Source organism: Manis javanica, chromosome 4 (genome assembly GCF_040802235.1).
Source record: "Manis javanica isolate MJ-LG chromosome 4, MJ_LKY, whole genome shotgun sequence".
NCBI lineage: Eukaryota > Metazoa > Chordata > Mammalia > Pholidota > Manidae > Manis > Manis javanica.
Window position 1 is genome coordinate 14,588,885 of NC_133159.1, and position 27,951 is coordinate 14,616,835.

At 44.9% G+C, this 27,951-nt stretch overlaps 1 protein-coding gene and 1 long non-coding RNA gene across 2 annotated transcripts; one reads left to right on the forward strand and one right to left on the reverse strand.

The window, feature by feature from the left end:
* Positions 1-3,335: 3,335 nt before the first annotated feature.
* LOC140848834 (uncharacterized) lies at positions 3,336-14,075 on the reverse strand. The gene is made up of 4 exons (XR_012130038.1): positions 13,828-14,075; positions 12,341-12,460; positions 11,769-12,211; positions 3,336-4,265 (listed from the first exon to the last, which is right to left on the reverse strand). It is a non-coding gene; the product is annotated as an uncharacterized lncRNA (long non-coding RNA).
* On the forward strand, positions 10,665-27,047 carry PLA2G5 (phospholipase A2 group V). Its single transcript, XM_036999575.2, has 5 exons — positions 10,665-10,955; positions 21,338-21,387; positions 22,593-22,737; positions 24,963-25,069; positions 25,770-27,047. The coding sequence occupies exons 2-5, from the start codon at positions 21,348-21,350 to the stop codon at positions 25,892-25,894; spliced, it is 417 nt and encodes a 138-aa protein (XP_036855470.1). The 5' UTR covers positions 10,665-10,955; positions 21,338-21,347; the 3' UTR covers positions 25,895-27,047.
* Positions 27,048-27,951: the final 904 nt, after the last annotated feature.

Below are 27,951 nucleotides of genomic sequence, written 5' to 3' on the forward strand. Positions count from 1 at the left end.
CAGCCTATCAATAACTGATGTTGTGTCTGAATCAGCCCTGATTGCAAGATGCCCTTCCTGCATTAGCTGTCAGGAAACTTTGAAAAAAATAAAGGTTTATTACTTACAGGACCTGGAAATCACATGGCCACCTGGAGCCACGCAGCGAGGTCATAGGTAGAGAGAGAGTGTGTGCAGGCCTACGATTCTGCTTTATTGGGGCCTAGGGTTTCTTGGGGTCACACTTTATTGGTGAATTTAAAACATAGAAGTGGGAATTTAAAGCATTATGAAGAGAAAAAGCCAGTGGTCCCAATAGTCACTGTCTTAGTGGAAAGACAGATCAAAATGAACCAAGATTTCTATAACACAGGAGCTTCAGTGTGGGGAGGCAGCCTGGCTCTATCTAGTCCTGTGGTTGCAATGTGCATATTTGAGATAGGTATCTTTGCGGGGGGTAAGGGGGATATGTCTTGAAATCAAAGCTTAAGTCAGGCACTTGCATTATAAAAAAGAGAAATAAATAGCCCACCTGTCATGGTTTACACTATAATAGCCTTGACTGGCTAACACCATCCAGGCAGCTCTCATCTTGAGGATGCAATTTAATCGTGTCCCCCACCAAATTCCTATGTTGAAGTCCTACCTTCCAATACCTCAGAATGTGACCCTGTTTGGAAACAGGGTCTTTGTGGAGATGATTTGTTAAGATAAAGTTATCAGGGTGGACCCTAATCAAATACAACCAGTGTCTTTATGAAAAGGGGGAATTGAGACACAGAGGCACACACACAGGGACTCCTGTGAAGATGAGTCAGAGTTGCCTCCACAAGCCAAGGAAAGCCAAGGACTGCCAGGAAACGTCCAGAACCAGGTAAGAAACTGGAACACACTCTGCCCCCACAGCCCTCAGAAGGAGCCCACCATGCCCACACCTTATTCTCTGCCTCCAGAACTGGGAGACAATACATTTCTGTTGTTTAAGCTACTCAGTTTATAGTACTTGGTTACAAAACCCTAGCAAATTTACAGCCTCCAGGGATCTCTGTCCGTCTGCCTCGGTCCTTGCACTCTGGGATGTTCGCTGTCCTGGTGCTTTAGGCCTAAGTCAAGCTTCAGGGGTGATGGGCTAGAATTTTTCCTCAATGTTTGGAACACTGCCAGTCTATGATAGGCAAACTGTCTCCCTCTTCTGGTGGCCCCTGGTGTCATGTCCAAGCCACATCACTCAAGGACTCTGGTGACATCACACATGGCTTCTCCTTTTCCTGTCTTTTTGGGAATTTTTCCGAGAATTCAAAGCCCATGATTTGGCCTTTTGTCAGCCTCTTTCATCCAAGGACTGATTTAAACCCTTTGAATGCACCAGTGAACAAAACAAAAATTATGCTCCATGGGGCTTCTGTCTTAGTGGAAAGGCAGACAAAAAAACAAAAGACAGGGTAAGTAAATTATATTGTATGTTAGATGGTGGCAATGCAGTGGAAAGAAGCAGTAGAGATGGTGATGGACAGTAGGAGTGTGAGAGGCTGAAGGGAGGTATGTTGCAACTTTACACAGGATCGATGTATTCAGAGGGGATGCACTGTGAGAAGAGTCAGTGCTCAGAAACGTTTTTTTAAGTTATTAATAATTTAAAGAGCTTATTGGTAGAGTTTGTTTTCAATATAGGATCATGTTTGAAATTTTTCTACTAATCTGTTTCCTAATTTTGTGTTGGATTTTGTCAAATGATTTTTCTGCCTCTGTTGTTATGATTCTGTGGTTTTTCTTCTTTAACCTGTTGATATGACAGAATACATTAATTGATTTTCCGATGTTAAATCAAACTTGCATATCCAGAATAAATCCCACGTGGTTGTAGGGTATACATTTTATACACGATTGGATTCAATTTGCTAATTTGAGGGATTTTTATACCTATGTTCATAGGAGATGTTGGTCTGTAGTTTTTTATTTCTTGTAACATCTTTATCTGGTTTGGGTATCAGAATCATGCTAGCCTTACAGAAAGAGTTAGGGAGTATTCCCTCCACTTCTTTTTTCTGGAAGAGACTGTAAATAATTGGTATAATTTCTTCCTTAAATATTTGGTAGAACTCACCAGTGAAATCATCTGCGCCTGGTGGTTTCTGTTTAGGAAGGTTACTAATTATTGATTCAATTTCTTTAATAGACCTATTCAAATTATCTACTTCTTTTTGTGTGAGTTTTGTTAGTGTCTTTTCAAGGAATTGGTCCATTTTATATAGATTCTCAAATCTGTGGGTATAGAGTTGCTTATAATATTCCTTATTATCCCTTTAATGTCCATGGTATCTGTAGTGATACCCCTTTTTAAGATATTAGTGGTTTGTATATTTTCTCTCTTTTTTCAGAAGCCTGGGTATTGGTTTTATTGATCTTTTCAAAGAGACAGTTTTTGGTTTCATTGTTTTTCTCTATTGATTTTCTGTTTAAAGTTTCATTGATCTAATTTTTCTTTCTTTCCATCTGCTTACTCTGGATTTAATTTACTTTTATTTTTCTAGTTTTCAAGGTGAAAACTTAGATTATAGCTTTTAGATCTTTCTTTTCTAGTGTATGCATTCGATATTATAAATTCCTCCCTAGACACTGCTTTCACTGTATCCCATACATTTTGATAAATTATGTTTTCATTTTTATTTAGCTCAAAATATTTTCAGATTTCTCATGAGACTTCTTTGACCCATCTGTTACTTAAAGTGTGCTGTTAAATTTCCAGGTATCTTGAGATATTCCCAGCTATCTGTCTATTATTGATTAGTGTTTAATTCCACTGTGGTCTGCAAGCATACATTGTATGATTTCTATTCTTTGCAATTTGTTAAAGTGTATTTTATGGCTCAGTATGTGGTCTGTCTTGGTGAACGCTTCATGTGAACTTGAGAAAAATGTGTCTTCTGCTGTTGTTGGGTGAAGTTCTCTATAAACGTCATTTATGTACAGTTGATTAATAGTGGCATTCAGTTCAGTTTTGCCCTTTCTGATTTTCTGACTCTGTCCAGGCCTGATACGGGGTGTTGAAGCCTTCAGCTGTAATAGTAAATTCATCTATTTCTCCTTACAGTTCTATTAATTTTGGCCTTGCCTTCTTTGAAGTTCTGTTGTTAGGCACACACACAAAAAGATTTTTTACTTCTTGGAGACTTGTACTCTTTATCATTATGCAATGCCTCTCTTTATCCCTGATAAATTTCCTTGCTTTATCTGAAATTAATAGAGCTAGTCCTGCTTTCCTTTTATTATTGTGGGCAGGGTATAGCTTTCCCCATCCCTTTATTTTTAATCTATGTATGTCTTTATATTTAAAGTGGGTTTATTGTAGACAACATTCCTGGGTTGTGTTTTTTTTTTTTTGCATCTAGGTTTCTGAATTAGATTTAGGTGCTGTCAGTAAGATACAATCTTATGAGTCTTGGATTCAGCACTGATTTGATGGGAGAGAGCCAGGGTCTGTGGCATCCATTTTGCTGGCACAGTTTATAGCAACGGTGTTTCGATTCTGGAGCTGTGGTCCACCAGCAGCTTCTGGATTTGACCTGTCAGTTTCCTGATTATGTCAGGGGCAGCATTTCTCTCTGTAGCTTACTTGGGAGATTAAAATATGAGTGTCCAAGTGAGGAAAATTTTCACTAAGGTATGCAAAATTGGTTCAATTAAATAGTAAGTTAATTCCATATGGAAATACCTCATGGCCACTGTGGGCTCCTGCTGCCACTGGGACACTAGGCTCAGACAGAACACTTAGTTGGCAGTGAGGTACAAATATGGAAGAAAGGGTGTGCATGGCACTTGAATAAACAGAGACAGACTATGGAGAATAAGGATGAACTGGCTTATTCTATATCTATTTCAACTCCTTTCAGTGTGCCTTTCTGCACTGCAGAGGCTGGGAAGCTTAAAACTACGTTTAAGATAAGACTTCCTGGCAGGAATATTTTGAGATTCTGCCTAACAGATATATTTGAGATTTGAAATCAGACCTGAGTGTATGGGAAATGGGGCAGGATGTAAGGCATCTGTTTGCTGGCACAATGTCATCGCAGTGGCACGATTCTGGTGATGGAAGCTGTGACCACAGCTTCATGATTTGATGAGTGGAATCCTGCTGCGGCAGGGGCAGTGGCTCCCTTGGCAGACCAGTTTGGTGATGTGACTCTGGGAGTCTTTTCTGGAAGCTTAGCCTGCTTTCCCAGCATTCCCAGTGATTCTGTAGGATGCACTGTCCTTCTGTAAATATTTTTCTTCAAAATAAGCCTGACCTTCAGAAAGAAAGGGCAGTGAAAACAGCCTCTTAAAGATGGATTAAAAAAAAACACATGCAAAACACTGATTAACATTGTTATGAAATATCTCTTATCCCCTTATTTAGAAAACAGATTACAGAGCAGGAGCCTAGGTCTTCTGTTCTGTGTGTCTGTCTGCATGTCCTGCTGCTCCAAGTAAGACCACATACCAGTGGCCTTGCGATCACCAGGGAGCTTGTTAGAAATGTGGAAATCTCAGGCCTCACTCCAGACCAGTTCATCAAAATCTGCGTCTTAACAAAATCGCAAGTGATTTACAGACACAGTCAGATTTGAGAGGCACTGCCCTAGACCATGAAAGCTAGTCCAGTACAATATTAGGCTCTGAACAAAGAAAGAAAATAATCTTTACCATGTAATCTGTAATCAAGAATGTGTGTAATATATAAAATCATTTACTGCAACAATGCTATTTTTTAAATTAATAGACTTTGAACAGTTATGGCTTTACAGAAGAATTGTATAGAATTTCATATATCTCCTCCCAGCCCCGACACATGCATGATTTCCCCTATTATTAACACCTGGCATTAGTGTGGTACAGTTATTACAATGAATGAACCAATATCAGTACATAATTATTAACTGAAGTCCACAGTTTATATTAAGATCGACTCTTTGGGTTGTATATTCTATGAGTTTTGACAGATGCATAATGTTATGTGTTTACCTTCCTTCAGCAGATGTTACAGAACAGTTTCATTGTCCTAAAAATCCTCTATGTTTCATCTATTCATTCACTCTCCCCATCCTGAACCCCTGGCCACCAGTGATCTCGTTGCTATCTCCGTAATTTTGTCTATTCCAGAATGTCATAGAGATGGAATCATACAGTATATAGACTTTTCAAATTGTCTTCTTTCACTTAGGAATATGCCTTTAACCATCTTCTAGGTCTTTCTATGGTTTGATAGCTTATATATTTTTACTGCTGAATAATATCCCACTGTATGGATGTACCACAGTTTGTTTATCCATTTATTTGTTGAAAGACATCTTGATTACTTGTGGTTTGGGACAGTTATGAATAAAGCTGTTATACTCACTAGTGTATAGGTTTTTGTGTGGGCATAAGTTTTCAACCGAATTGAATAAAAACCTAGGAATGCAATTGCTGGATCCAATGGTAAGACTGTAAGAAACAAACTGTCTTCCAAAGTGGTTGTCCCATTCTGCATTTCCACCAGCAATGAAAGAATATGTTCCTGTTCATTCCTATTTCCCCATATCCTCACTAGCATTTGGTGTTGCCAGGACTTTGGATTTTAGCCATTAAAAGAGGTATGTAATGGTTGTTGTTTTAATTTGCATTTCCCTGATGACATGTGATGTGGAGCATCTTTTCATCTGTTGATTTGCCATCTGTTTATTGTTGGTGAGGCATGTGCTCAGCTTGTTCAACCATTTTGTAATTGGGTTGCTTATTTTCTTATTGTTGAATGTCAGGAGTTCTTTGTACAGTTGGATAAAGTCACTAACCATACGTATATCTTGCAGGAGTTCGCTCCTGGTTGTGGCTTTTGTCTTTCACAGAGCAGAAGATTTTAATTTTAATAAAGTTCAACTTAAGAATTCTTTCCCATTTCCACATTCAGTGGTGTCATATTGGTAGGTTGAAGTCAGTGCTAGTGGAAGTACTTACACTTTGGAAATTGGCAAACTGTACAAATTAAGGTTTTTATTTCCCCCATAAGAGTTGGATGTCAAACATTTGCCAGTATCCCACCGCCTCCTATTGAATCATCCCAGTTGGTCTGATTATTACTTTACTAATGATTTTTTAATGTACCAGAGAAGGGTTTTGTTTTATGTGAATATGTAAAATACTGGTATTTTACTTTTCTTTTGATATAATTGCTCTTATTTTTCACATTTTCCTCACAAACATAGGAGATACGGTTATTTTTTATCCTAAGTAACAAAAAAGTTTTTTTCTCAATTATTGCTGTTCTTTATTTATAAATTACTTAATATTAACAATAGATAAAGTTCTGATTATTGATGCAATGTCATCACAAATTATTATTTAAGACATACAAAATAATTTTATATCTAAAATTAATAATCACACAATTTAATTAAACCAATTCAATAAAGGAGACAACAAACTCTTATAACTTCAGAAAACAGATTTTTTGGAAAATATCTAAAATCAGTCAAAGTGTAAGTAATAATGATCTTTTGTGAATTTTTCAGAACTTAAAGAATCAAATGCAATTGATATGACAATACCCTCTTATATTGCTTTACTGCAATCTTGGTAAAGCACCTGTCATATAGTAGGCACTCAATAAATACATGTTGAAATAACGAATCTATTAAGGTCAAGAATAGATACCTGCTATTACACCTGGAATTCAATATTTTACTAGAAATCTTGGGCAATGGACAAAAATAAATAGGAATAAAATTTAGGAAAAACAGATAGTTGTCAATTGCACACACTATGATTTCTTTTGTAGACAATCCAAGAGACAATCACAGTTATAAACTGATAAGAGAATTTGAGAGTTGCTAAATATAATACAAACATGCAAAAGCCAAAGGCATCCTCACATATCACATAATCAATTAGAAAATGTAATAGAGGAGAAAATATGCCATTCACAGTAGGATAAACAAATAAGGGATTTCTAGAAAAAAATTAATATGTGTAAAAACCTTTAAGGAGAAATATCATATAACATTACTGGAGAACATATGAGAAGACCTAAAGAATGGAAGGTAAGACGTGTCATGTTCAAAGTTGGCAACACTAAGTATCAACAAGCTATCTATAAAATTCAATGTAATTCCAATAAAAATCCCAATGGGAGTTATCATGAAACTTGAAAAGCTGATTCTAAGATATATATGGAGGATTAAAAATCAAAATATTTCTAAAGAAGAAGGAAGAAGAGGGACTTTCTTTAGTGTATGTGAAGACTTAAAAAGTTATAGTAATTAGGCAAAGTGATTTCAGGGCAACTGTAGACAAATAGATCTAAGCAAAATAAAGAAAGCACAGAAACACTGGGTATTTATCTGAAGAAAACAAAACACTAATTTGAAAAGATATATGCACTCCTGTGTTTATTCCAGCATTATTGACAATAGCCAAGACACAGAAGCAACCTAAGTGCCCATTGATAGATGAATGGATAAAGAAGATGTGGTACATACACACAATGGAATATTATGCAGCCATAGAAAGAATGAAATCTTGTTGTTTGCAACAACATGAAGGGAACTAGAGGGTATTATGCTCAGTGAAACAAGTCAGAGAAAGACAAATACCATATGATTTCACTTATATGTGGAACCTAAATAAAAATTAAGCTAACACACAAACAAAACAGAAATAGACTCATAAATACAGAGAACAAACTAAAAGTTGCCACAGGGGATGGGAGTGGAGGATAAGTGAAATAGGTGAAGGGGATAAAGAGGTATAAAATAAATAAGTCACAGGGATGAAAAGTACAGTATAGGGAATATAATCCATAATATTGTAATAACTGTGTATGATGACAGATGGTAACTACACTTTTTTGTGGTGAGCATTTCGTAATGTATAAAACAGTCAAATCACTTTGTTGCACACCTGAAACAAATATAATATTGTGTATCAACTATACTTCAATAAAAAAAAAAAGAAAGCCCAGAAATAGATCCAAGCTTTGGCGGGAACTGATGTGAAAGAGGAAGCATTAAAATCAGAGGGAAAAGGTTGGACTGTTAAGCAAAAGGTGTTGAGATAATTGACCTTCCTTATGGAGGCATGAAATGCATCCTGCCTCGTGCCATACACAAAAGCAAACTCTAAATGGATTAAAGGAGTGAAGACCAGAATGTAAAAACTAAAAATTTAGAGACAGAGAAGAAAATGCAGAAAAATATTTTTTGACCTCCGAGTCATAGGGACATTTCAAAGAAAATACTAAAACTGATGGATAACTTCTATTATGTAACAGTTGAAAACTTTTATATAAAAGATGCCATACATAAAGTTGAAAGACAATTGGCATACTCAGAGAACAACATATATAGCAAAAGATTGATGTCTTGCCAGTCTCCAGCTTCCTGAAAGTGGCTGATCTGGGGAGGAATGTACCCCTTTCACCTCATCTCTGCCCCTAAATAGAGCTGAGCAGGGGAAAGATAGGGATGGAGCTGAGGACAAAATGGGCGGGAATTAGCACAGACGTGAACAGACCATTCATTCATTAAAGAGGAAGTCCAACCAGCCATTAAGGATATGCAAGACTGCTCATGACATTAATGGCCAGGGAGTGAAAAATGACAGTGATACACTACTTCATACCGATCAGATTGGGAAACACTGGCAAATGTGTCTTTATCAATTGTTGACTATGGTGCTGCTGTTTTGGAATAACAAGTAAAGGTGAAAATGTGCATAAAATGCTTAGCCCGATTACCATGAGGGAACAATCAGACGAACCTACATTGAGGGGTATTTTGCAAGACAACTGGCCTGGATTAAAAAATGTCAGTGTCATAAAAGACAAAAAAGAAAAAAAAAGATTGAGGAACTCTGTAGATTGAAAAAGACTAAAGAGGCACAGCAAATTGCATCTAAATACAATGCCTGATTCTTGTTTGTATTCTGGATTGAAAAAGAGCAAATGAATTGGATGTAAAGGACATTATTGGGACAACATGGGAAAACTGGATATTAGACATTTAAAACATTTTTTTAAATTGAAATATAGTTTCCATAATACAGTAGTTTCAGGTGTACAACCTTGTTTTATGATACTTATATAGACATTAGATATTTTTAATGTATACGAGATGGCAGTGTTATTGTATCAATGTTAAATTTCTTGAGTGTCATCATTGTATTTGGGTTATTTAAGAGATGTCTTGTCCTTAGATGATAGATGCTGAATTATTTAGGCTGAAATGTCTGCAATTTGCCCTCCAAACTGTATGTGAGAATGAGAAGTAAAGTAGTTGTAGCCAAGCCTTAACAATTGGTGAACGTAAGGCTTTATGGGTGTTAATTGCACGGATCTTGCAACTTTTCTGTAGATTTCAAATTTTTCAAAATATAATTTTGGGGAAAAAATGTGAAGACTCTATGACTCAACATTACCCTTTTCAATATACACCCAAGAATAAATCAGATCTATAGGGATCAATAGGAATAGAGTGAATAAAAGAAGTTGCCAGATGCTAAGTACATTCTCATTCCATTTGTGCAGAAATAAAAAACAAGAAACACAGTTACATATTGTTTACGGACACACATTTGTAGCAGGAGTACAGACTCTGGCCTGGATACACATCAATTTCATGATCTGGTTACCCAGGGGCAGAGAAAGAAGGAACAGACAAGGATAGAAAGAGGGCAGGGGTGGGGGCAATGAGGAATTCAAGCTTAATCCGCAAGACTTTAGTTCTTTAAAAAAAAAATCTGAAACAAAAGCAACAGTCAATATAGACAAACAAGAAGAAAGAAAAATAAAAATTATTCTTAACAGTTGTTATCTTAGATGGATATGGGAAAGTTTCACTTGTAACTTTCCACATTTCGGATTGTTTTTTAATGATTTGTTTCTCCTCTCTGACTAAGAGGAAAAAAGGATTTAATATCTGTATTATGTTTAAGGACTGTATCAGTCCAAGTAGGGGCTGCCAATCTGAATAAACCGTCTTTCTAAGCTCTGGGAGCCTCTGGTTAGCTGTGTGACCTTGGCCAACTTCCGGGACTCCCTGGCTGAATAACACTTTTCCCCATCAAGTTGATGTCTGTATTAAATGGGATACCCCTAATATTATTACTGCTGTGATGGCCGTTGTTATTATTCCCCAGCCTGCCTGCCTGACCCCCGCTGCTGTTCCCTGCCCCCTGCCCCTGCCCCTGCGCTTCGCCAGCGTTTTGGTGAACTGCTCATTCACATGCTGTCTCCACCTTAAACACCAAGCAAGCAGTTGTGGGTCCCCCGCCCCCCAGCCAAGTCTGGCCACTGGTCCCCACACAGAACTCACTTACGGAAGTTTGCTTCTCCGAAGGCTCCACCACCACTCACTCTACTCCAACTGTGCTCCTCCCCACCTGCTTTCCTGGGTGTCCCACCCCCAGGCTCTGTGACCCCGCTTCTGCCTCAGCCAAGACTGAGGACCCCCAGTCCTCAAACACTTAATAGATTGTCGGATCCTTAAGAAAGTTCTGAGCTCAGGGCCCAGGTGGGGGCGATGGCTCCAGGCTGAGGGGATTAGCAAAGGTCCTGTGAAGCCGGATAAGGCTGTGACCTGGCTGTTCCAGGACTCAGACCCACTCCCACTGGAATTCTCTGGGTGACTGCCCAGGCCCCTTTGGCAGGAGAGCCAGCCCCAGGCTCTGCGTTTTTGCTGGATTGCCTGTATCTGTGCGGGCAGTTGGGGGCCGACAAGGGGAATGTCTGCCCAGGTCCCGGCAGAAATTTCTTCTCACCACCTCCAGGCTGGTCTTCCCAGCGCGCTCCCATTCACGGCTTTAAGATTCTGTAGGCCAAGAGTCTTTGGGGATCCACAGTCCACGGACCCCACTGCTGCGGCTGGAGGCAGGGAGCCAGCAGGGCCTGGGGCGCCAGGCTCTGCCCAGTGAGGCTGTTCATAAGAGCAGGCGGCAGGAGCAGGAGCTGAGGCCAGGCCGAAGAGGTCAGTTGGGGGGCGGGGGCTGCATAAACCGGGGAGGGCGAGCTAGCTGGAACGGAAGAGACTGGAGAAGGTGGGCTCTGGAGAGCAAAGAGGGCTTCCTGGGAGGTGTGGGCAAGGCGCAGAGCCTGTTAGAGGAGTCTGCCTAGGGCTCTGGGGGCCTTTCCCCTGAGATGCCAAACCTGTGAGCTGGGCTGTTTTTAAGGAGGCAGGAGGGCGCCTAAAGGGAAGACGGAGAGCACACAGATCATCTCTGACACTAGGGCAAAGCCCGACAGGGTTATAAACAGTGTCAGAGTTGGGGTTTGTGTTTATGTTCATCAGGGGCCTTGCCTGAATTTCTTTTTAACTCAAGCCACAAGGAAATAGCCATCATTGGGAAAAGGAATCGCCAACAATTCCTTCACCTTTTCTGAGCATCCACTATATGGCAGCCACTTTCGTACACGTAGAAAGAATACAGAGACGAGGAAGGTGCCCTTCTTGACACTTGTAGGGAGATCTTTCCACTCCCTTCCTCTGTCTCTTTCCAGCCTCCCTCTCTGTGCAAGGCAGTATAGCTTTGGGGTAAATATATGTGGCCTTGGGAGTCAAACTGATTAGGTTCAACTCAGAGCTTTGTCACTTACCACCTGTGCGCTGTGGGTGAGCCATTTCTTTTCCTTTGATCCTCGGTGTCCTAATCTGCAAACTACATGACTGCAGTGCCTACCTCATAGGATCACTTTAAGGATAAATTGGGATAAGCCACATGAAGGACTTAGCATGGTGTCTGTTTCATGAGCATTCACTATTTCTATTAGTCATTCAACAAACCTTTTTTTCTAGGACCCAGTCTGTGCCATACAGTGTGCTAGATGCTGCCAGAAGTAGAGATGAATGAGAGCGCCTCAAGGATCCGTAGTCTAGTTTGGTCATTCATTCATTGATCCAGATGACACAGTATCCATCCCCAAGTTGCTCTCAGTCTGGTGGAGAGACATTGCAATGTACGTGACTGGTGCTATGATGAGGACGCTCACGGGGTGCTGGGGAAGCACAGAGAAATGTCACCCATCCTGTTGTCAGGGGGCAATGGGGTCCCAAGAAAGCTTTTAGGCAAAGATAACCTAATTTCCTTAATGTTTCTCCAACTAACAGGCATGCTTCTGCTTCAGGACTTGTGTACCGACTCTTCCCTCTTCCTGTAGCCTTCTTTTCCAGGATAGCCCCGTGGCCGGCTCCCTCACCTCCGTCACTGCTTTGCTCAGACATCACCTCTGCAATGAGACCTTTCCTAGCCGCCATCCAGCCCCGCCTCCCACAGCACTCCCACCCACCTTTCCTCAGGTTATTGTTCCCCGTGGCATTTCTCACCACCTGCCAAACTGTATATTTTATTCATTTACCTATTTCCTCCTTCTCCCACCAGAAGGCATGGTCCATGGGGGTCAAAAGGGCAGAGTTCTTCTTCTGGTTTGTTCATTGCTGTTTACCCAGAGCAGAGTCTGGCACATAACAGGTGCTCACTAAACAGTTATTGAACAAGAAGCATGTGAAGCCTAGAAAGATGAGTAGGAGTTGAGTAAGAGAAGAAAGTGGAGGGAATAGCCAGGGAAAAGGAACTGAGGGAGAAAAGGAGAGAGACTGAGAGGGACGGTAAGGAAGGGAAGGTGGGAAAAAGGAAGAGAGGAAAGAGGCAGGGAGAAGGATGTGTTTGGGAACTGAAAAGGTTTACGTCAGGCTTCTTCCCAGAATGCCCTGGGGAGTGGGTGGTAAATAAGGCAAGGCTGGAGAGGGTGGCAGTGGGGCCATGTCGGAAGGGCCACGTGCCCATGGAGGGAGACAGGTACCTATGTGATGCACACTGACACAGAGGGTACGATTGACCCAGGAGCACAGGAAGCCGTGAACTCTGCTCAGCAGGTACAGTGTCAGGGGCAGTCTTGAAGAGGCCTACCTTCTTTGGCCCAGGACAGAGTTCAAATGTTAGTCTAGGTGTCATGGGCATTCCAAAGGTCAGGGCTCATGTCCACCCTCCTTACAGACAGACCCTAAATCACAAACTGAGGAGTTTAGCTTTGCATCTGTTCCCAGCAGTGCCTAGCTGGAGCGCTGCCCACCGGAATTTGCTCAGGAAATGGTTGCGGGGTTGGACTGGGATTAAGACAGTGGAAAGGCCTAGAATTGTGAGTGTCTCAGGATCAGGAGCCCTTGGGTGCCATCTAGGGTCTTGCCAATCAGAGCAATACCCCATTCTAGGGTTTCTCCCTCCTCCAAAAAAAAAGAGATAATTTTAAATAGGCTTTTACCAGGTGAAAAAGGAAGTGAAGAACATTCCAGAATGAAGGAACAGCAGAGATAAAGAAAGAAAGGAAGGCTATTTCAGGGCATGTTCTTGAGAGTGAACAGTTTGATTGGTTTTTCAAAAATAAAACAAGTATTTGCTGTCAGGTGGATGTTTGGATTTTCACTGTTCACAGAAGTTTTGGTGAAAGGTGGACACCAGGTTATGACTGAACAATAGCTGTCCCATATGTACAAATAGACCAAGACCAAGACAGCACTAGCTGTGTGTATTGTCAGGGCAAGCTGCCAACTTGCAGAATGGCTGAAATCCACTGAGGCTGGCTCCTCCTCCTAGACTTAATTGGTTCATCCACCCAATCATTCTTTCATTCCACAAATAAGCATCCACCATGAAATATGCATCAGGTAGGTGCTGCGCTAGCTGCTGATAATATGAAGAACAACACAAGTTTCCTGCCCTTTTAGGGAGGGGTAGGAGATGTGGGTCATAAACAAGTAAAGAAGTGAATTAAAGGATCAAAGCTGATGCTATGTGATACAAAGGGAAAAACAGTGTTAGGAGATTAACAGGAGGGGGAGGAGCTACCTTGGGTAGGTGGTCAGGGAAGGCCTCCAGGAAGAGATGACATTTCAGATGAGACTCAGAGCAAATACTAATGCTAGGTATTAGCCTTCTAAGCAGACGGAGCAGTAAGTGCCAAAGCCCTCAGTAGGAAAGCTTGGAATGTTTAAGAACCAGGTTACTATGACAGCACACACTGTCACAGGATGTCAGACTTCCTGGGCACCCTGGGGCTCTTCCAGTCCATACCCCCACTCTTTGCAATGTCCCAAACTGTTGTCACTCTTTGCAACATCCCTGAACTTGACTCCAGCAGGAATCAATGGGGTGGGGAGCACAGAATATTTGACAGCTCTCTCCATGCCATAGAGAAACCAAAGGGCTCCTGATTTCTGTTTGTTGTTTTTAATCTTGGTAAAATGTAATTTTTTTTTTTACACTTCCAGTCTAGGTAGAACCTGTGCTTCATATTTGACATAACTGACTTCATGTGCTTTGGAGTCTCATGTTCCCAACTCTTAAAGAAAGCTGGGTGTCACGATCCTGTCTCCACCCCAGAGATGGCCACTACAGAGATGGCTGTATCACCCCCTCTGCCCTTGTGTGGTTTCTGTTTTGGGGGATTTCCAGGCAGGACCTATCAAGTCTCTTCCTGTTGAGCTCACATCATTTTGCTATTGATCAAAGTCTGCGACACCATCAGGAGAAAAGTCTGAACTCCTGAGCCAGACACCCAGGACTCTTTGTGATGTACTGTGCTGCGTCTCTTCTCACCACTCCTAAATTTATAAGAAACATGTAAAGAAAATTCCCTTTTTGAGAGATCAAGTAGGGGCCAGTCCCACATTCCTAGTAACAATCGCAAACATTTCTTGAGCCCTTATCTGTGTCAACACAATTCTAAACACCTGCAATGTATCAGCTCCTTGTAGGGATGAGGCAGGTACAATGATTAGCGCTGTTATTTAGGTGGTACACTGAGGTACAGAGCAGTTAAAATCAAGCCCAAGATCACACAGCTAATAAGTGGTGTTCCAGAATATGGGCTCTTAAATACCTGCATCCTGCCTCAGTTAGTGGTGTGTGGCTGCTTACCTCCTCCCAACTTCTCCTGCACTCAGTGACAGTTGTCTTTTCGAGACTGCCTTATTTCACTTAGCATAATGTCTGCAAATTCCACCTATGTTGTAGCATTTGTCAGAATTTCCTTCCTTTTTAATGATGAATATTCTACTGTCTGCCTGTTTATCTATTATCTATCTATCTATCTATCTATCTATCTATCTATCTATCTATCTTTCTATCTATCATCTATCTGTCTATCTGTCTATCATCTATCTATCTAATCTATCATCTATCATCTATCTTATTGATGTATCTACCTCACATTTTGCAGCTAGGAGTCTCCATCCAGAAATTCGCTTTTAGAGGGAAAAGAAAGCTGGTGAGAAAGGTCGGCAGAGGCAAGGGGTGTCTTCCATTTTCTGGCATCACTTTGCTTGGTTTAGGGTGCTGAGGCCTGTGTGTGCCCACAGGCACAGGAAGGAACTGACCGGGAGCGAGAGGTGGAAATGCAGAACAGAGAGGAGTTTCCTCACAGCAGCGATTGCCCTGGATGTAGTGTATATTTATCTGATGCTTTACTGTCTGTTTCCAGCTGCCAGAAGGGAAGCATGTGGGGGCTGGGACTCTGTCGTGCTCCCAGTGAGTCCCCAGAAGTGCCTGGCATGTAGGGGACACTCAATAAGTACTTTTTGTATTGAATTGAATTCACAGGGTTCTACAGGGTGCCTAGTGGTTAGTCTTAGGAAGAGAAGAGCTCCTCAGGCTTGAGGAGGGGCTTGAGGAGAGAGGGAGTAATTCAGTGGCTTTTTGGCAGGGGTCGGGGCAAGGCCCTGGTTTGCCATTAATTGTAGGTATAATTTTGGGCTTTTATCTCTTTAACGAGCTGAACATGTTCACGCTTTTGTTGTAGTATCTCTTTAAGCGAAGAGACTTCTTTAATTAGAGAAAGTTTTACTTGCCTGATGGGGTCAGTGGAAGAAGATAAGTTATGAAGTACTTCTAGAGTAGGATTTTGAGGTATGGGGGCGCCTTTTGGAAGAGAGGGATTATACGGAGGGGGTCTATAACCTATGTAGGTGGTATTATAAAAGGGTGGCGCTGTAGGGCGCCAGGGGTCTCTTTCAGCCTGGCAAGGGATGGTCTGATTTTCTAGGGGTTCTTCAGTTTGCGATTTAAAGGACGTAAGTGCAGGATAAATATTTGGAATCTTAGGGGGATCAGCTATGTCCTGGGTATCAATTTTATCATGGGTATTTGGAGGTTCTGTGTCTGGTCGAGATTCGGGGGATTTGTCAGTATGGGTTATGGGTTCATCAGGAATATCTACGGCTACAGAAGGGCAGGCAGAGGGCGGTCGGGAGTCCTCTCTGAGAGCTTTTTCTCCTGTTTTGATTATAGTTTTAATGTCAGGATCTTGTGAATGAACCTCAAGGACGTCATGAATAAGAAAAAGAAGTTGAGTGAGAACGACCAGCAAGGGAGACCTTAGGTGGCGCTGGCGGGGAGGTGTTTTCACACATCCTCAAGGTCTCCCTATTTTCAGAGCGAGGAGTCTTGGCTCATCTTCAAGGACAAGATATGTTTTTGTGAGCAGATAACTTCCAAGGACTGCACCGGTTGCTCTCAAGCTTGTGCTTTCCCATGCTGCGTTCAGACGTGGGGGAAGGGACATAGCCCCGGCTCCCAACATGAGGGGAGGAAGGAGCTCACAGACATGTCTTCTCAGGAAAGTGTGTTATGCGGAGGTCAGGGGTGGGATGGGGCGGGGACTAACAGAAGTAGAGAATGGAGACTAATAGTCACCTATGTCCTGGTAAGAACATTCTAGAAGGTTCCTTATCATTTGTTAGTGTTCTTTTGCCACTGCTCTGATACAAATGTACTAATTCATTTAGTTCTGACAACAACTGTGATGTTAATCCCCACCCAGACTTATTTTATACAGCTGTTCCTCTCCACGAGCCTCTGGGGTGGCAAGGAGTCATTATTCTCACATTTCACAGAAACAAATAGAGAAGTGTGGTGACTTGCCCAGGGTCACACAGCCACTGGGTGGCTGAGCGGGACTTCAGCTTGCATGTCTCTGACTGTAAGCCTGGTGGTTTCTCTTTCCCAGAAGGAATTTGGTAGGGAGTCAGGTGCCAAAAAGGTGGTGCCAGCTGGGCTTGTGGGACAACATTTTATAGCATCTCCAGAGTGGGACTTCCCTAGGCTCTGGAGTCACCCCAATCTGGGGACAGGACAGAGAGAATCAGGGGGGCTGGCAGATCGGGACCAATAAGAGGAAAACCGGGGCAGGAGGGGTGCCCCTGCCTGCCATCCTGTCCCTGAGCTGAGACTGAGGAAGACAGGGGAAATGTGAGCAGGAGCCATGTCCGGAGGAGGGGGGGTCTGCTCCCAGGAGGGACGTTCCAATCCCTCTCCTGGTGAAGAACCCCCGACTTGTGGGTGGCCCAGGAGACCCTCCTCCGTGTCCCTCTGAAAGCTTCCCAGGTGCCTTGATGCCCTCCAGGAAAGAGCTGCTTCTGAAACCAAGAGGGAAAAAGCCCCAGCATTCTTGAGGGGAGACGTAGGGCTTTCTCTGTGACTTATCGAGAATCCTGGGACTGGCCCACGCAGGGGTGGGGGAGGCCCTTAAAAGCAGGCAGGCCCAGCCCCTGCCTCCTCTCCCAGGCTGACCGGTAAGAAAGCTCATTCTGGGCACTGCCTTGCCTGAGGCGGGGTGGGGGGAGCAGAACACAGGGAGGGCAGGCACAGGACCTGGTCCCCCACAGCCTCCCTATGGATTGAGGGGAGGTTTCAGACATGCCATCTGTACAGTGCGGTGCAGGGCTGTTCATCCTTTCCAGCCAGGAGATGTGGACATGGTGGGGTGGGGTGTGTTCCTGGGAGCATGGGGGGCTGCTGTGTGTGAACCCGGCCACTCCCGGCACCACCACCCTCTCTGTTTTCCTGTTCTGTCATGCAGTCTCTCTCTCCACCTCTCATTCCGGCAGCCGCTGCTCTGCTCCAGAATTACCTTGGGCTGCTCTCATTCCCGTCTGTGGCTGCTGGATAAGAATAGCCAACCCCACATCCTTCCCCTGGGGCCTGCTTTGGGCTCTGTTAATGGCCCACCAGGCAGCAGTTTCCATGCGGCTGCACCCTCTAGGAGAGACTCCCTTTTACTCCTTCATACCCCTTCCCATGGGACCTGGTTTTCTCTCCCACCAACAGCCTGCGGCCCAGGCGTTCTAAGATGTACCTGGGATTTTGGTCTTAATCCGGCAAGGTGAGGCCAAGAGATCAGGTGACACTACTGATGCTGGGGTTCTTGTTTGCGGAGCTGAAGAATGAACTTCACAAACAGTCAAGGTGGGAGAGCAAGGTACAGGCTTTTATTTAGAGATAAAGTCAGAGGACAGAGCTCCCAGCTTACGCCAGGAGGGGACAAGAGAGTCCCTAGTGGTGCGTTGTTTTATAGGCAGTTGAGGATTTTTCGAGAACATGAAAAAACTTAGGGGTGGGGACTTGTTAAGTGGTCCCTGAATATTAAAAATTAACTTAACTGTAAGGAATTTCCTGCCTTGGTTTCTCTCTGGGACACCGGGCGCCTTGGTCTGGGAGCACATCAAAAGGCTGCCTGCCCAGCCCCCAAGGTGGGCTGAGGTATTGTCTACTTGCTAAAGAATCTTGCCTCTTGAACTTCCTGGGTGTTAAAATGCAATCTTATCTTTAAGATGGAATTCTCCCTGCCCTTTACCCTGCCGTCTACAGCTGGGTCTGCAGCTAAGTTAGTTGCTCAGTTTGCAAAATCACCTCGTCAGATCTGAAGGAGGAAAGACAGCACATAGGCCCGGGCCTTTAGCACGCTAAAGTGAATCTTACACATGGTTACAAATGATTAGCATGATAAAACATGTGCTACTCTTCTTTATTTGGGGAACATTAACTGATTTCACTGAAGAATGATTCTAGAGCTCAATGTTTAACATGGAGTTTTAGCAGGGGGTTTTCCTTTGCACGTAGTTACACTGCTCTGACTGCAGATATCCCACCCTGCCCCCTCCGGAGGCTCTCACCCTGCTCTGACTACATCTATGGTCCCTGTCTCACTACCATTTCAAAGAGATTGTTAGGCAGAGTTTCCAAGAGGAGACACACCAGGCCATGCAGGGCCTCAGGGGGAAGCACCAGGGTAAATCTGGGGGGAGAGGAAATGAGAGAAAGCAGAGCCCAAAGTCTTTACTGGGTTTTCCACTGAGAAGGCAAGGCAGGGCCAGGCAAACAACTTAGAATTGGCCAATCTGAGTAATTTTAGCAGACTCAGGGGGAGAAGGGCTGTCTGGAGTTGTCTGGTCTGGGCCCTGGGCTGACTTAGGACAGGGGCAATTACAGTGTGACAGTTAGAGAAAGGAAGCGAGTGGGCAGGTCGTTAAGACTGGTTGGTTTGTATATGAAAGGCAGGCTTACAGAGGAGTCTTATGCTACCCTTGGGGATTAGCTAGTTCTGGGAGGGGCTGTCTCCTCCCAGCCCAGCCAGGTCCCCAAGATGTCAAAGCACCATAAATATGGCCCCTGGGCAACCTGATTAACACCTGAGCACAGGGGCTGCTCAGGGGCAGTGGAGGTGAGTCAGTAGAAGGAGCAGACCGGCAGACCTGCAGACCCACAGTCCTGGGCTGGACTCCTGGGCAGCTCCCTCCCCTTCCTGAGCCTCGATTTCCTCAACTGTAAAATCAACAACTTCTGTTCTCTCAGTCAACAAATGACAGTTAAAGGGCAGACACTGAGCCTGCAGGTGTAACAATACCAGGGTCACTGTCATTGGAGACCATGGACAGCGCCTGGACCACACAGGTGTAATATGCGGCCCCTGGCATCTTCCTTCTGTTCAAGCTCCAGGAAGCAGCCAAGAAAGATGTCTGCCCAGCCATTTTGCTTGGCTAGAGTCCTCAGAGTGGAGGCCACGGGTGGACAGAACCCTCAGGAATGTTCCTGGAACTCAGAGGAGCTGCTGGACAAAGGGTGGCATGGAGGCCAGTCCGGTAGCCAGGAGACCCAGGGAGTTGGAGATTGTGTTTTGGAGCCAGGTCTTGGGAGGTGCCCAGGGCCTGGGGCAGAGCACTGGCAGAAGGGATCACTGAATTCAGGGACCGGAGATGGCAGACCACAGGCCGACTGAGCCACTGTGGGTAAACGAGGGCTCTGGGCTCTGGAGAGGGAAGGCAAACAGGCGGCCGCTGCTGGGAAGGAGCCTCTGCAAGGCCAAGTTAGAACAGACACATGGAATTTCCTCTGCCTTCTAGGTGTGATTTTTTTCTTTTTTTTTTGGACTCAAGGACAGCAATTGATATTTGCCAAAACTAAGTACTGGGGAGGGAAGCTGGGGCCTCCAGGCCTGTGGGCTAAGGCTCCACATGGCTCAGAGGAGTTGCCTCCTTCTGGGGACCGAAGCTGCGTGGTGTAGTGAGGGGGCACACAAAGCCTGGAACCTGTGTGTACTTCCTACCTCTGTGAGTTTGGCAGGTTCCTTGAGCTCTCTGAGCCTCCATTTCTCCTCTGGCAAAATAGGAACAATGATACAAATTGATACATGGATTCAAAAGACCCCCAATGCTTCAAAGCTGTCATGAGCCCCCAAGGTCAGCTTGTCTTTTAGGTAGGCATAGTGCCTGGGCCCATGAGAATGTTTTAATTTTAAATTCTTTTAAAATCAGGAGGAAAAAATGAATTTAACAATGAATATATAATAATGAATCCAGCCTGGATTATATTTGTTTTTATATCAACGCAGTTGCAAAATATAATTTAAAAAGAATTCTTTTTGGAGGAAAGGGTTCTATGAAGGCGAAAAGCGTTTGGGATCCACAGAAGCCATAACGAGTCCCTGAATGTCACGTCCTATAGGGGGCGCTCACGCTCCGATCCTGAGGGCTGACACATCAGCGGGGAAGACGTCCTTGCAAACGCAACTCCAGCACCACAAAATAAAGGGACTATGAGACTCAAAATAGTTCCCTTCTGCCCTCCCGCCCCCTGCACCAATCGCTCCCATTGTCTGGGATTCTTTTCTCCCTGTCACATCTTTACGTCCTCCATCAAAGGCCATGTCCAGGTTGTGTTGATTCCTGCCCCTCACTTGTGCCCCAAACCTCCATTTAAGAATCCCATCGCCTATTCCTCTGGTTTCTTTCAGTCGTTTTTATTTGCAGGGCACTTGCTTCAAGGCTGTTTGTGGTGGGAAAGTCCTCTCTATTAGGCCACATGAATGTCCCCCTCACCCCAGGGACCCCTTGGACCAACTCCTTGAGGATTTTGCCTGTTTCCCAGTGGGGTTGCCCCATTTACTGCCCAACACGAGAGGGCTGGGCCTGACAAAGCATAGTGGGGAAGGGGGAGTGGGGCATGGAGGGCTTGATGGGGTATCTGAATGGGCCATAAGGGCATCACCTAATGGGTGTGTCATGCGACATGTTTTCTTTTCCAGAGCCCCAGAGATGAAGGGCCTCCTCACACTGGCTTGCTTCCTGGCCTATAGTAAGTGCTGGCCCCATGGCTTCTGAGTGTGTGACCTTCCACCCCCTAGGAACATAAGGCAGTGGAAAGTAGAGGTAGAGGTCATAGAGACTTGAGTTTGAATCTTGCCTTAGCACTTGCTGTGTAGACATCAGCAAGAGCCTTTGCCTCTCTGAGCCTCTGTTTTCTCATCTCGGATGTAGGATAATGTCCAGCCATCTGGCAGGCCTGTGGCCGGGTGCTAGGAGGTTGCATGTAAAGGTTGTGCTGTGTGAAAACATGTGGCTTGCAAATGTGGAAGGCAGATATGTTACTCTGATGCAAAACAAAATAAAATAAAGCCAAAACAAACAAAATCCTTATATAAATATTCCATCCCGTGACTCCTGGGCTGTGCTCTGTCCAGGCCTACACACCCTACCTGCTGTGCCTTCCCAGCTGGAGGTCAGGGCACAGCGTAGGTGGAGCCTGGCTTTAGGCCCCCCCTGCAGCTCTGTAACTACACAACCCCTGGCAGGCTGTCCTGATATGTGATATCTTGCCAGATCCCTGGACACTCCAGGAGGAACAGGAGGCCTGGTGCATGGAGAGAGCCTGGTCACTGCTATCCTGAGCAAGTCACCTTTGCCCTCCAAGCTAGTTTACTAATATGGCAACCGAGGCAGCTGGCCTCAGTGATCTCTGAGGATCCCATCCCACTCTAAGATTCTGAGCCTTATGTTGTAAAGGGGTTAGTGGCGGGCTGGGGGTGCACTGTCAGGAGAGACAGGACAGGATGCACCTGTGTGCCCCCTTCATATAGACATCATAGTAATTATACCTGAGATTCCTTGGTCACTTACTATCTCTCTGTCACTGTGCTCAAAATTTATAAACTTCCTCTTAGTTTAACCTTCATGGCAGCTCTCAGAGGTACACTTTCATTTTAGGTCCCCCATTTTGCAGATGAGGAAACTGAGGCATTGAGGGATTCAGTGACCTACTAAACATCACACTGTGAGTTAGCGGCAGAGTCAGGTTTTGAACCCAGGTTTGCTCATTCTCCGAGTCCAGACTTTTAACCACTTCCCTGTACTGCTTGTTCTCACCTTTCTTGTTCCCTTGCCACTAACAGGGAGAATACAAAAGAGACACCAGGGACCCTCCAAACCCTGAGTGGGAGAACGGGCAGGAGCATGCTGGGAAAGTGGGCCTGGTTTCACCTGTGGGTGTGGGCTGCCTTTCAGGTGTGCTTGCTGTGCCCGGGGACTTGCTAGGCCTGAAGTCTATGATCGAGAAGGTGACTGGGAAGAATGCCCTGATCAACTATGGCTTCTATGGCTGTTACTGTGGCTGGGGTGGTCAAGGGACTCCTAAAGATGGCACCGACTGGTGAGCTGATTTTTATAACTGTCCTTTATGCTCTAGGGTCTGCGCCCACATAAGCTCATTTAATTCTATGTTGATTCTGGAAGATGGCATTAAAGCATCCTTTTACAGATAAGGAAACAGAGTCTCAGGGAGGTTCACTGACTTGCCCCAGATACATCTAGTAACTCTCCACATCTCAGTGGCCTAATGTATCAGGTGGTCTATTGCTATATATCATCCCAAAACATAGTGGCTTAAAGTGATGAGGACCACTTATTTTGCGAAGAATCTGTCATTTGGGTGGGTTTGGTGGAATGGCTCATTTCTGCTCCCCCAGCTTCAGCTTGGGCATCTTGACTGAGGCTGGAGAAGCCACTTGCCAGGGGACCGAGATTCTGGCTCACTCACGTGGCATGTTGTTGGTCTGCTGTCTGGGTGCTCAGCTGATGCTGCGGGCAGGAGGCCTCAGCTCCTCTCCTTTAGGCCTCACCAAGGTTGTTTGGACTTACAGCACAGTGACTCTTGGAGTCCGAGAGTCAGTGTCCCAAGACTGCAAGACCAAAGCATATGGCATTTTTATGATCTAGTCTCGGAAAGTCTATGGTGTCACTTCCATTGTCTTCTGGGTTTTGGCAGTCACAAAGTCTTTAAGAGGGAGGGGACCTAGATTCCACTTCCTGATTGGGAAATGTCAAAGTTCTAGAACACGTGGGATGGGACAGATTGTTCTTTGAAAATGCAACCTGCTGGATTAACAACTGTGGTGCTGCCAGACCTGGGTCATGGAATGGGCAATGAAGCAACTGACTGGCAGAGGGCTGAAGCCAAGTTTCCTACTGCTGGAGGGGTAATAACCCCATGTGGTGGAGGATCAGAGTTGGAGACTTCAGTATGAACTCCTGTTTAGTTTAATATAGATGCAGATGATTACATATCGAAATATGTATAGATACGTATATATACATGGCTTAATAGAGAATGTGTATTTTTTGCTCTGTCAGCTGAGAGGACCTAAAAGGAACAACACCCCAGTCTCGATAAGCCCACCCAGTGTCCAAATCTGGTTTCTAACACCATTCCCCAATAAGAGGAACCAAGGCTCTTTGGAAAACTGGCTGATTCTAGGACTAAAATAGGAAATATACAAGATGAGCCTGGAGTTTCTGTGATGGCAAAAAGTAAGGAATGCTCAAAATCCCCAACTGAGATTTCAAAATCCCAGAACAAAATCCAGCTGAGACTGAGATTTTTCCCAACCAAAAGAGCTCCCAATGGCCAAAGCGAGAGCAATTTAAGCACAAAAAAATTAAACCCGTCCCCCAGTCTTAGCATGAGAAAAGCATCAGACAAATTCCAACAGTGGGGAGTCCAGCAAAATGCCCATGTAGGTTCTCCTCAAAACTGTCAAGGCCATCAAAAACAAGGAAAGTGTGAGAAATTGCCACAGCCCAGAAGACCCTAAAGAGACAGGACAACAGGACAACTAAACGTAACAGGGTGTCCTGGATGGGATCTGGAATAGAAAAAGGACTTCAGGTAAAAACTAAGGAAATCAAAGTAAACTATGAACTTTTTGCATTTAATGAATCGGTAATGATGTATTACCATTAGTTAATAACGTATCAATATTGGTTTGTTAGTTGTAACAGCTGTACGTATTAGTATATTGATGATAGGGGAAACTGGGTGTGGGGTAAAAGGAAACTGTATGATCTTCTCAGCTTTTATTTGATTTCTGTAAATAAGAAAAAAAAATTTAAATGCAATCTGCTATGCCTAACACACCGGGAGTTCATTTTTGCTCACATGACAAGTCAGTGTGAATCCCATGTTGATTCTAGGACCCAGGTTCCTCCCATCTTGTGCATGGCCATCCTCTGTGGTCTCAGAGTTCTCAGCTGGGTCACCTCCATCCAGTTGAGATGGAGAGGGATAGTGGGAGAGGATTCTGTGGGAAGGCCTGGAAGTGGTGTATATCACTTCTGTCTGCTTCCGCTGGCTGGAACTCAGTCATGTGGCTACACTCACCTGCAAGGGAGGCTGGAAAATGTGGTCTCACTGTGAGCTCAAGAGGAAAAGGTGCATCAGTGAACTGCTAGCCAGTGGCGGGCAGTCCTACTGAAGAGTAGAGACGTATTCAGTTATATTATTAGATTCTTTCTCAGTCAGACCACATGCACCTTCGGCCGCCTCTACTGAGGTGACATGTCCTTTCCACTCAGCATCTAAGTGTCTTGCGTTGACAGGTGCTGTTGGGTGCATGACCTCTGCTATGGGAGGCTGGAGGACGAAGGCTGCCACATCCGGACACAGCCGTACAGATACAGATTCGCACGGGGTCTGGTCACCTGTGGTAAGGCTGGGACTTACCAGTCAGGCCACTAGAAGGGCCTGGGTCTCTACTGGCTGTGAGGTCAGCTGCATCTAGAGGTCAGCCAGCCTCTTATCTTGGGGGCAGAACTGGGAGCAAGACGGGCAGCATTCTTGCAGCTGTATCTGACCTTCAGGGGAAGGGCTGAAATATCTCAGACTGAGCTTTCGCTAGGTGCCAAATGCTTTGCCTACTTTCTTTTACTTGCTGCCCCAAAGACCCTGTGGAGTGCGTTTAGTCTCCGCATTATACAGATGAGAAAACTGACGCTCAGAGGCTTGCCAGTGCATGTAGCTGGAGCTGGGATTCCAGGTCAGGTCCATATGAACTCAAAGCAAAGTCTTCGGATGGTGTCCTTCTGTGAGAACGGGCATTTTTCTAGAGCAGGGACTGTCTCTGCCATCAGACTGGGAACCCCCAAGGGGAGGGAGTATGTGTCCTCCATCAGACTGGAACTGCTGGAGGGCAGGAGCTGTGGCTTCCTGGGCTGAAACCTCGCCCTGGGCAGAGCTGTGCCTCTTAGGTCAGATTACGCATTCCCCCAGCATAGGAGCTGGGGCTCCCTCACCAGACTGAGCGCTTCCTCAGACTAGAAGCAAGTCCCAGCTGAAGTTAGCCCGGGAGTCAGCGCGGGTAGAACATACGCTCCTTGCTCATTCTGCGTTCTGTGTCCTGTCTGCAGAGCTCGGGCCCCTCTGCCAGCTGCAGCTCTGTGACTGTGACCGGAAGCTCGTCTACTGCCTCAGGAGAAACCTGAACAGTTACAACCCTCACTACCAATACTTTCCCAATATCTTCTGCACCTAGTCCCCCTCAATGAGCTCCTCCCAGAGCAAGATGTTTGTCCCTCTTCTCCGGCAACATGGAGCTCACTGACTCTGCTGGCTTCCCGAGTGAGTCTGGGTCTGGGGCTTCATTCTTTCTCCGTGGTCCACTGGGCTTGGAGGAGCCCCACGGCCACACCTCACCCTGCAGATGCAGAAAGCCACAGAGAGTGACTGCGGGCACAGGACTTGGTACCATCAGGGTCCCTGCTCCAGTCGTGAGGTCGGCAACTCCGGTGCTGAGAGCTGACCCCGGACTCCAGGCCAGCTGTCTCTCCCCACCCTGAAGGCAGCACCCCCTCACCAGGAGGATTTCTGGGGATGCCTCGATTTTTCAGTTCAACAGTTGGATTATCACCACCGCCCTCTGGAGAGTTTTGCTCAAGTAGAAGCAAAATTAACTCCATACATCTGCCAGATAGATTTTCAATAAAATTCATTCTAAAGATGAATAGAAACCATGCAGGCATTTTCCATTGCTGTGGAGGACTGCCTGTCACTCTTCGACTGCCACGGGGGCCCTCAACTCAAAGCTAACCTCAGAGACTCTCTCAGAGACAGAAGGTGCACCTTAGTAAATAGAAGGTTTTCTGGGATAAGTGTCAAGCCTTCTTTGGGGCTCATCTCCTTAAACTTTGAGGGTCCTCTGTAGCCAAGCACTGCATCTTAGTCCTCTTTGAGAGACTAGAGAGAAGATGGGCAATGATGCCATCTTGGGCTTCTGGGCCAGAGAGACCCACATTCAAACCCCAACTCTTACTCCTCCAGCTGTGTGGTCTCAGGCCCATCACAGAACCTCTCTGATTTCCAGTCTCTTTAAAAAAGAAACTGTAATGTTTCTCGCAATGTAAGGTGGGAATCCCAAAGCCACCTTGAACAGGAATGCTGAGGTTCTGGGATTTCACAGAACAGGCCATTAAAAAGATGGGTTTCAGATATGGGGTTTATTTTTACCAAGTGAGGACATTAAAAAACCCACCTCCTCTATCACTTCTTAAAAGAAATGGTATGCTAATGCCAGGACCATGGGAAGAAGAAAGGATGCACTCCAAAGCAAAGGAGAATCCTTTCCAAGGAAGGATTGACACAGACAGAGCTGAAAATAACCCCATGATAAATGGGATCTGTATTTTAAAACCTTCAATCTATATTTTAAAATATTTTTTCAAAGTAAAATCAAATTTTATGAGATTTCTCTGAGTGTACTGGTGTTTTAGAAAAGTTGAATATGGACTTGTGTTTATGGTTGACAGTGTTACACAAAAAGGGGCCTCATTTGTCTAATTTGCTCATGTGAATTTTTAGATCAAAGCCATTTCCCAAATCCAGTTTTGAATAGGTATATAGAAATATCAGAAGCTTCACTATTTTATGCCATTTCTCTTCAATTATGATGTTCTTCTAGATGGTGGAGAAGAGACCCCAGGCCAGGCATCTCTGTTCCATCATCAGGGTCAGGTGGCAGCTGGGTCACATCTTGCTGGAAAGTTCTTCAGGAGGGGCAATGTGTGCAGACCCTTCTTACTGGGGCTTCCCAGCTCAGAGCCCTGGTCCTCAGACAGACACTTGTGAACAAGGGATGCTGTGAGGTCATGAAAGCTACATCACAGGCTGACATGGCTTTGATCTGGAAGGGTCTATGGGGAATCTTCATTTATCTACCAGGAAATTGAGATCCAGGGAGGTTAGGAGACTTTCCCAAAGTCACACAGCATATCAATAACAGAAGGAGGATTAGACCTCAAAACCTGGTTCCAAACCTGGGCTCTGACCACTATCCCACTGCCTTCATCTCCAGCCCACAAACAGAGGAAATGGAACTTGGAGCAGCTCAGGGACTCACCAACGTTGGGAGCTCTCAGGAGGATCCCCTGGATTCCACCCCAGAGCCAGCTCCAGTTCTTCTCTGCTCTAACTGCCTCTCTGGATGGTTAGTCTGGCTGGGGCTCTGGATTCATTCTCAGGAGAGGGGACCCCTGAGGTCCTCCAGGGCTGCTGCTGTGGACCCTCCCTAGCTGCCGAGAACAGCTCTCGGGGGGA